This window comes from Monopterus albus, unplaced genomic scaffold, assembly GCF_001952655.1.
Source record: "Monopterus albus unplaced genomic scaffold, M_albus_1.0 scaffold16.1, whole genome shotgun sequence".
In the NCBI taxonomy this organism is placed as follows: domain Eukaryota; kingdom Metazoa; phylum Chordata; class Actinopteri; order Synbranchiformes; family Synbranchidae; genus Monopterus; species Monopterus albus.
This window is the reverse complement of record NW_018127896.1, coordinates 1254193-1263469: the sequence shown is the minus strand read 5'-3', so window position 1 is coordinate 1263469 and position 9277 is coordinate 1254193. Positions and strand designations below refer to the sequence as shown.

The 9277-nt window shown below is 42.0% G+C and overlaps 1 protein-coding gene across 2 annotated transcripts in view; it reads left to right on the top strand.

The window, feature by feature from the left end:
* LOC109955671 (glutaminase kidney isoform, mitochondrial-like) overlaps nucleotides 1-9277 on the top strand; it is a 24015-nt gene that overhangs the window by 11333 nt on the left and 3405 nt on the right. For both annotated transcript variants that reach the window (XM_020592068.1, XM_020592066.1), the window contains exons 6-17: nucleotides 307-470; nucleotides 1252-1310; nucleotides 5021-5053; nucleotides 5568-5626; nucleotides 5833-5899; nucleotides 6326-6376; nucleotides 6859-7035; nucleotides 7125-7256; nucleotides 7540-7632; nucleotides 8306-8367; nucleotides 8537-8613; nucleotides 8711-8774. In XM_020592068.1, coding sequence (XP_020447724.1) covers nucleotides 307-470; nucleotides 1252-1310; nucleotides 5021-5053; nucleotides 5568-5626; nucleotides 5833-5899; nucleotides 6326-6376; nucleotides 6859-7035; nucleotides 7125-7256; nucleotides 7540-7632; nucleotides 8306-8367; nucleotides 8537-8613; nucleotides 8711-8774 — 1038 coding nt within the window. The remainder of the gene's footprint in view (nucleotides 1-306; nucleotides 471-1251; nucleotides 1311-5020; nucleotides 5054-5567; nucleotides 5627-5832; nucleotides 5900-6325; nucleotides 6377-6858; nucleotides 7036-7124; nucleotides 7257-7539; nucleotides 7633-8305; nucleotides 8368-8536; nucleotides 8614-8710; nucleotides 8775-9277) is intronic.

Here is a 9277-nt window from a genome sequence, read left to right as displayed (position 1 = left end):
TACGTGAGCAGGGGTGGAGTCGCTGATAGCCCCGGTAACAGCTGCCGAGGTGCCAGGGACGGCCTGATCCGCGGACGTAACAGGAGAGCCTTCTTCAGCATTATAGGTTTAGGCCTGCAGGTTTCTACCTGGAGAGACACGACAACTTCTCCTGAAGACGTTTAGATTTTTTTTCTAGCCATCAGCAGCAGTAATGAATGTCACTTCTTCTTTTGGAAAAGTTGTATGCATAGTTGGTTACAAAAGCCTCGTGTAAAACAGCTGGACAGGTGTAAAGAAACATTGATGTGTTTGTCTCTTCCTTAGGCACACTGTGGGCGACACCAAGGTTCCTTTCTGTCTGCAGTCATGCGTTAAGCCACTGAAATACGCCATCGCCATTCACGACCACGGCATGGAGTATGTGCACCGCTTCATCGGTAAAGAGCCCAGTGGCCTGCGATTCAACAAGCTCTTCCTGAACGAGGAAGGTGAGGAAACATCACACACACTCACCTGCTCCTCATATGAACCTCTGCTCAGTAACTTGGCTGACTGAACTCTCTCTCCACACTCATATACTCTCAGTAACAGGATCCGTCTCCAGAACTGGTTGCCATGGAACTGAGATAAATTGTTAATGAGAAGTTGCAGCACAGAGGCAGAATAAAACAGGACAGCCAGTGTGTGAGAGAGATGTACTAACTGGAAACGACAGGCTGCTGCATGCTGCTCTGTAAAAAGCAGCCAGGACCGAGCAGCAGAGACAGTCAAAGTAACCATTTGGGGTTTCACCACCAAGGCCACGTGAAATACCCAGTGTCTTGAACACTGGATAGGCCTTACTGACATTTTGTGTCTGCATTTTCACCACTTAATGTCAACACATTAACTCAGGTTTGGACAAGACTGAAAGACTCTGTCCTGGAAAGTCACTGAACAAACACACTACTGTGCAGCCACTGTCGGCAGACGTTCCATCAAACACCAGGCTCTGTAAACATGGTCTGTTTTTGAGTGGAAGCTGGTGTGAGGATGTTTCTGGGTTTCCTCTACTTGTTACCTAACGGAGAAAAACAACGGAAATTCTACATTTCTTTTATAAACATTGTTCTAGCCTGTTGTATACGAAGATTGAAACAGAGGGGAGTTTTATTTTTAAGTTGCTTGTTCTCTCCACTTTCATGTATCAGGAAGAGTCAAAATCATCATTAACATCTAGGCTGAGACCGTTTTCTTTGCTGATAATAATCCTCATTTCCTCTCTTACAGATAAACCACACAACCCCATGGTTAATGCTGGCGCTATCGTCTGTACCTCCCTCATTAAGGTAAGCTGCATTTGCACACCCCATCATACATTAATACATTTGTTTTGGAAACTAATGAGCCAAAATACAAAAGAATAACCAGACTTCTGTGCCTGAATCTTGTAGGTGATTCAAGAGTTTGTTTTAAAAAAAAAAAAAGCATAAAATCCTGAAATGTATGATTTAATGTCTTTAAAATCTAGATTTTCACATGTTGAGGGCTTTTATTTTGATGTCACTGAATTTCGGACTGCAGCTAGAAGGTAGTGGCCAAGGAGAATTTGTCTGCAATGAAATGATAATAATCATGTGTAGAACGTGTTTCTGTCAGATTACCGTGTACAAGCAGATTATAGATAATCACGCTGAAAGGGGATTTGGTTGAGAGCAGCATCAGTCTGCACAGACACACACCATTCAGAGAGTGGAGGTGGAGTCAGCTCAGCTTTAATGAGGGCAGCTGCTCTGTTACCTGAAGGTTTCATTAAATATCCTGCTCTGACCTTCAGACACACAGGGAGCTGGTATCGCCTCTGAAAAACAAGAGCACTGCCTGAGTTAAGACTCAAACAAGTCAGATTTGACCCATGTTTCCCCAAATGACCAGTGAGGATCAGCAGGAGTCCACAGGAAAATCAGGAGCAGTTTAAGTACAGAAGCTTCTCTCTCCTCAAGAACAGACAGTTGAGCCAAGAGTTACAGCTCAGCTTACTCTGATGTGAGTAGAAAAATTCATTTTATACAAGAAGCAGGCTTTGAAAGTGTTAGTTTGTCCAGTGTTGACTACGGTGGGCAAAAGCTGAACTACTCTCCTTCAGTTTATAATTCTGTTCTGGTCATGTGCTAAATATTACTGAACGTTAACGAGCGATTGCTTTATTTTTTAATATTACAAACTCTTGTGCTGGTTGTGTTAAGATCATAGGATAACTTTAGCCCAAACCGTGGCATCAGCCCCTTTACCGAGACAGGCTCTCCTGTCTCAGGAGGCAGGAGTTACCCTCTCCTCCATTATTGCCAGGCACTGCTGACATTCATTAAGAAAGACAGCAGTGATAAACTAATGAGCACAGCAATCTGTTAAACTGCTGGCAGCCAGTGAGTTTGCAAATTGGACAGCAGATGTAATAGCTGTTCTTGGATACTGTCATATAGAAATGATACCAGTAGAATAACCTTCCAGCATTGTAATACCCTTCCCTGTAATATTATACATTTCAGCGTTTTACCATGTGACAAGCTTTCAGGCTCATGGATCTGGACTGGTTGTGTACTGTCTCACCAGCACAGCTGCTTGTATTAGAATAGCGTAGGACTGTCGAATGAAGCAAACCACCAAATTCAGCCTGCAGCCTTTATGCTGCTGTCACAGATTGATTCACAAACTAGGTGATTTGGCTCCCTTAGTAATGGAAAGGAACTGCCACGTCACCAGTACACAGACACTACAGTGGTTCAGGGAGAGGCTGTGGAGTTTACTGCTGATTTCCATATCCAGGTACAAAATAACAAAACAGCTGTCGTGTTACTGTGGATGCTGTTGTTTGTGTGAGCTGAGGAATCACCACTCTGTTATCCTCACATCATATGGGAATGATGGCCAGAATGTACTCGGAATTTAAAACACTCAACATGATAATCACCTCATTGGGATTTGGGGTTTAACAGTGCTACGTATATAATGAATCAGGGACAAAGAGAATATCTGGAGCTACGTTCTGTTGTTCTGATCATTGTCCCCATATGATGTGAAAGATGTTTTCTTGTCACTGAATCTCAGTCACTCACTGTTGAGATTTCTGCAGCTGAAGTTTGAATGTGTGCATTGATCCAAATAATAAACCCAGGTTCTGTCAGGGGCTGTTGCATGCATCCTCCCTCTGAATCTAGATCTGCTCTTCAGCTACACTCATGTGCAATGTATCTTTTTAAGGCTCGTTGTGTGGTTTTATGTGTTGTTGCATATTTTCCAGCATTAGGATCTTTGGGAAATTATGACCACTGCAACAGGTCAATGACGTTGGTAATTTCTCCTTTTTAATTATTTTCCCGCTCTATGGTCTGGACTTGTGACAAGCTTGTAGCCTTCACATGGCTCTTTATGAATGTTTCAGTGTTGCTTTTATACTTTCCACCTGCATTCTCCAAACTGTTTATACGTCTGGATTATAAACAGTACAACACGTACTCAGCTCAACACTGGTTTTATATCATAATCATCATTCTGCAGAGAAGAACTTCATTTTATGTTCATTTTCGTTATCTATTTCTGCTTTAGATATCAGACTAAGCTTGTCTTTACTAGCCAGTGCAGAAAAATTCTTTAACTTTAGCATTTGCTGTTGTCAAGTTAAAACAATCTTATTGTTTGTCACCTGCAACCAAGGATAAAAACCAAACTGTGTATCTGCACTGCGAGCAACATGGCTAACAAGTCAATGTGCGGCTGGTTTTGTACATGAAGACTTTGTAAGCAGCAACACAAAAGCTTGGCATCAAGGTTGTTGCTGTGTTGACATTGTCTCCAAGAACCAGAGGAAACTGTCTGGAGGTAGACAGCTCAACAAAGTCCAGCTAAAGTCAGATAAGTCTGTGTAGTAGGGCTCTTACTGTATGTAAAGTAGGATTATTTTCATTACCAACCAATCTAGTCCTTTTTAAAAAACTATGAAACATAACTTTAAAAACTGAACATAACTTTGTAGAGCTCAATGTGACGCCCTCGGTTTCTTCTTTTGTTCAAGAAAAAGTCAAGCACCACAAATGTTTACCAAGACCCTCGCTGGTGTGCACGGACACTAAATACCCCCGGGTCTTTGACAAGCCCCTTGCACTGGTTTGGGCTGGCGGAATCCTTGCAGGCTGGAAGGCTGCGCTAACAAAACCTCAGGAATTAGAAGTTTTCAGTGTGCGTACAGCTTTTCCTTTTCACAAGTCTGTTCCACTTCCAGACAGACAAAAGAAAGAAGGACAATGATAACATGGGCCTCCTGCTCAAGAGATAGTGTATGTATACGTTTATCAAATTTAACAAGAAACCCAGTATCTAAAAGATGAACATAGCATTAAAATATAAATATAGTGTAATAAAGAGATGTAGTAAGTTGTCAAATACAAATCTAGTAGGTTTTGTGAGTTTGGAATCTGGCTGAAATGATCTTGCCGTCACCAGCCAGAGGAAGCGACCTCTATCAGTTTCTGCTGGTTTTAGTGACGTGGTCATGTGGTTCGCAGTGTGGACTCACCGTAAAAGTCGAGTGCCCGGCCACAGCTTTAGACAGCACACACGCCTGTAGACTCGCAGTACTCAGGTCAGTAAGTTCTACCTGTAGTACTGCAGTTCGTATTCACCGTGTAGTCAGCGATGACACAGGCTCAGTCAACAAGGTCCTACTTTCTTTGATGCTTTTCATGATAATTTCTTCATTTCTTTTACAAAACCAGAAACCTTGAGTGAATTAACTCTTTTATTTCACTCCCTCCATCTCCAGCTAGTCTCCCACCTCTAATCTTAATTCATCTGATGCCATAACTGGTTTGATTGGTCACACAACTGATGGAGTTTAAAACAGTAGTAGTCCTGTTGTAGTTTAATATCGTAGAGATTAAGGATAATAGTGTTAATGTCATGACATGGGTAACTGGTAGAGCCACTGGCAGCCTGTGTTTTTAGATGTTTGTGACTGCACAGTGGGTTTGTTAATACTGTCGTTGTTCTGTTTGTGTTGCAGCAAGGGGCAAGCAACGCCGAGAAATTTGATTATGTGAGTATGACTGCAGTGCATTTTGGTCAAAGATATATGGAAAATAAATTTCCAAACAGATGTTACCAGTGTAGAGAACGGTTTCTTTAAACTCTAAGTGAAGTTGGACTTGTTATTCTGCAGGTCATTTTGTTGATTCATCGATCTCTATAAAGTGAAAATCACAATTCTACAAAGCTGAACTTGTCACATTCAGCACCAGATTTTATGTTTAGTGCCATGAAAAATAAAGAAAACCAGCACATGTTGATGTTTAAGAAGTGAACACTTTGCATTTGTGGTTCCAGTTTAATTTTTGACGGTGTGACATCTTGTTGCTTCCTTAATGTGATGCCTTTATTTTGTACAACTGCGGGTGGGGACTGACAAAAACAACGGGCAATCTGTGGGGAATAATTATAACTTAGCTTTTTAAAGTCGGTATGTTTCTTGAATATTGTGCTGTGGATTATTTGGAAACCAATTTTAATTTGATTTATTAACAGTCTCTTTCTCTGCGTCTGTTCCTGTGCAGGTCATAAACTTTATGAACAAACTGGCAGGAAATGAGTACGTGGGCTTCAGCAACGCCACGTGAGTCCAGCAGATACGCTGCAGTGTTTGGTTCAGAATGTGGCTTTATTGGTTTATTATATCAGTGACTCTTTGAACAAATGAAGGTGTGGAGGGGTCGTCTTTTAGAGACAAAACGATTCAGTCGGCACAGTTGGAGTTTTACATGACGAGAGCGGAGTTTGGGTTTTAAACTTTAAATATCCTCCGTCTCTTGTGTGTCCCAGTTTCCAGTCGGAGCGCGAGTCTGGAGACAGAAACTTTGCCATTGGCTACTACCTGAAGGAGAAGAAGGTGAGGTCGAAGGTCGTCTCCAGCTGGGGGCTGAGGAGGGACATTAGTTAGTCTGAGCAACTGTTTGGGTTCTTTTCTCTGAACCAGACCTAGTTATATTTTTGTATTCAGTCTAAGCTCACACTGCCAAATTATAACTCACATTAATTGATCAGTTTGTGAATGTGGTGAGTGCAAGCTCCATTTTAATGTTTTCATTTATCTTCACTCAGCAGCTTTGTTGGCGTTTTGAACACAACCATTCAGAGTTTATCGCAGCTTAATCCTTTAATATTTTGTTCTCCTTTTATTTACACTGCTCCAATTAAAGTTGTTACTGCAGGAACCCGCTTTGTTGTTTTGACTATAATTATTACATAATTTGATTTTTGTCCTTTAAAGCTGAGGAGAAGCAGCAAGTGTGTGACAGTGTTTTTGTCCTTGTAGTGTTTTCCAGAGGGGACAGACATGACCTCTATCCTCGACTTCTACTTCCAGGTAAATAACGCTTAGAAAAATGAGGAATGAAATGCTGAAATGAAATACTTTGACAGATGTTTTATTATATCTGGTTTGTAAGTGCTGGAAAACTCATAGTAAAGGTTATACTACTGGTTTCCTTTCCTCAACTTAAATGTTCAAGTTTGTTGATTTTTTTTTTTTTTTTTTTAAGTTAGCATTTATTTACCATATTTTCTGCACCATAAGGCGCACTGGATTATAAGGCGCAGTCTCAATTATGGGGTCTATATCTGTACTTAACCCATACATAAGGCGCACCGTATTATAAGGCGCATGCTAAAACGTAACAGAAGCAAAACAGTGAGTTTAGTTGAACTTTATTCTACTATTTGAAGCTACAGAAGCAGCTCAGTATCATCATACTGGAATCAGTATTTGTTTTGATCAGTGTGACAAAAGGTTCTCCCTGTTGGTGTAGTACTATAAACCTTGGTCTCTTTCTACCCCTTCCCGCTCAGTTGTGCTCCATTGAGGTGACCTGTGAGAGCGCCAGTGTCATGGCGGCAACTCTGGCCAATGGCGGCTTCTGTCCGATCACAGGAGACCGTGTGCTGAGCCCCGAGGCGGTGCGAAACACTCTGAGTCTGATGCATTCCTGTGGCATGTACGACTTCTCCGGGCAGTTTGCGTTCCACGTCAGTACCTCATTCATGTGATGTGATCAGACATTTGTACAGATGATCTTTTTTTTTGACAGCAACACATCCTCATCCCTCTGCTTCAGGTCGGTCTACCGGCAAAATCTGGTGTCGCTGGTGGAATTCTGCTGGTTGTTCCAAACGTGATGGGCATCATGTGTTGGTCTCCGCCTCTCGACAAGCTGGGTAACAGTGTCAGAGGCATCCAGTTCTGCACGGTAACCTCAGCTTCAGCTTTCTCTCTTTGCTCCAAGCTTTGTGTAACTTAAAACAGTGGTACCTAACTGGTTCCCTGCAGCCTGGGGTGATGAACTCTGTCACACTCTATCACTGCTTACTGTTGTTGTTATGCTACCTGTGTTTATATTTGAAAAGTCAATCTATTAGTGTCAGTGAACTGTGCCGGAGACCTTCTCTTTGGTCATAGTGGTGTACAAATATACAGTATTCATGTGCATATGCTCCTGCTTGTCTGCTGACCTGACTGTCTGCTTCATGCAGGACTTGGTTTCTCTCTTTAACTTCCACAACTATGATAATCTGAGGCACTTTGCTAAGAAACATGATCCTCGCAGGGAAGGAGGAGACCAGAGGGTGAGTCCCAGCAACATGCTCCTTCATCAGCTTCCAAACACCCTCCTCTTGTCCTCCTTTAAGGCTGAAAACACTTTCTTTTGCCATCTTCTTGTTAATGTTGTTTATTTTTAGTGTATAATGTCCCTTTAACAGGCAGCAAAATATTGTCCAGACCGGCTGCGTCACATCCTCTCTCTGTGTGACCTTGGCTGTGGGACATTAATCCACAGCACCACCTGCTGGAAAATGATCATAACGGTGTTGAATTGATTCCTGAACTCTTTCTAAAGTTGGACACTTAACTGTCTCTCCTGCAGTTTATGTAGTGCTTTTCTAGAGTTTTAAGCTACTTCACAGAGACAACAATCAATAAACAGGATAAAATGCATGACTATAAGAAAGTCACTTTCGGCTTTTCCTGTTTAGGGGTCGCCACAGCAAATCGTCACACTGACGACTCACATGTTGACATTTGGCACGTGATAAAATACATGACTATACAGTGCATTATGTATATCATTATGCTAACCAAAGTTCTGTGGGATCCCTGGTTGTATCTCTGTGACTGAATCTGTAAATATCTGCCTGTAAAGTGAATTATTGGTGTTGTCATCTAGAGAGCAGTGGGTCCTGTCAGCTCCCTTCTTCTTGTTAAATGCTCTGGGTTAAACTGCTTCTGCTTGTGTTTCAGGTGAAGTCAGTGATCAATCTGCTGTTTGCTGCTTACACAGGAGACGTCTCAGCGCTGAGGAGGTACATAGTACTCCACTCTTTTCTTTAAAAGGTTAAAACTACAAAGCATTGTTATGTCGCAACATGCACTGATTTCACTGCAGGTTTTTCTTCCTTCTGTTAACTCTGACCTCTTTGCTCCTGGTTCATTTAACGAAGCTGTTTCTGGGTCTGACATTTATTTGTCCAGGTTTGCACTGTCCTCCATGGACATGGAGCAGAGGGACTATGACTCCAGGACGGCTCTGCATGTGGCAGCGGCTGAAGGTAGAATGTTGACGAGAAAACAGCTCATGTCTAAATGAGCCAGTTTAATCAGCGTGTTTCTGTTTGTGGAGCTGATGTGTGTGTGTGTGTGTTTTAGGACACACTGAGGTGGTGCGTTTCCTGCTGGAGGCCTGTAAGGTCAACCCAGTTCCCAAAGACAGGTACCACTCAAACACCTGGAGACTGTCTGACAATTGGAATTGGCACTGAATATTTACAGTGGGGCAAAAGTATTTTTCAGGTTTTCCCACTTAGAGAACGGACAGTTCTGTAATTTTCATTGTAGGTACACCTCAACTGTGAGAGACAGAATCTACAAAAAATTCCAGAAAATCACAATGTTAGATTTTTAAATAATTTATTTCCATTTTATTGCATGAAATAAGTATTTGATACAATAGAAAAACTTAATAGAACTTAATATTTAGTACAGAAACCTTTGTTTACAATTACAGAGGTCAGACGTTTCCTGTAGTTCTTGACCAGGTTTGCACACACTGCAGCAGGGATTTTGGCCCACTCCTCCATACAGGTCTTCTCCAGATCTTTCAGGTTTTGGGGCTGTTGCTAGGCAACACGGAGTTTCAGCTCCCTCCATAGATTTTCTAATGGGTTCAGGTCTGGAGACTGGCTAGGCCACTCCAGGACCTTGAAATGCTTCTTA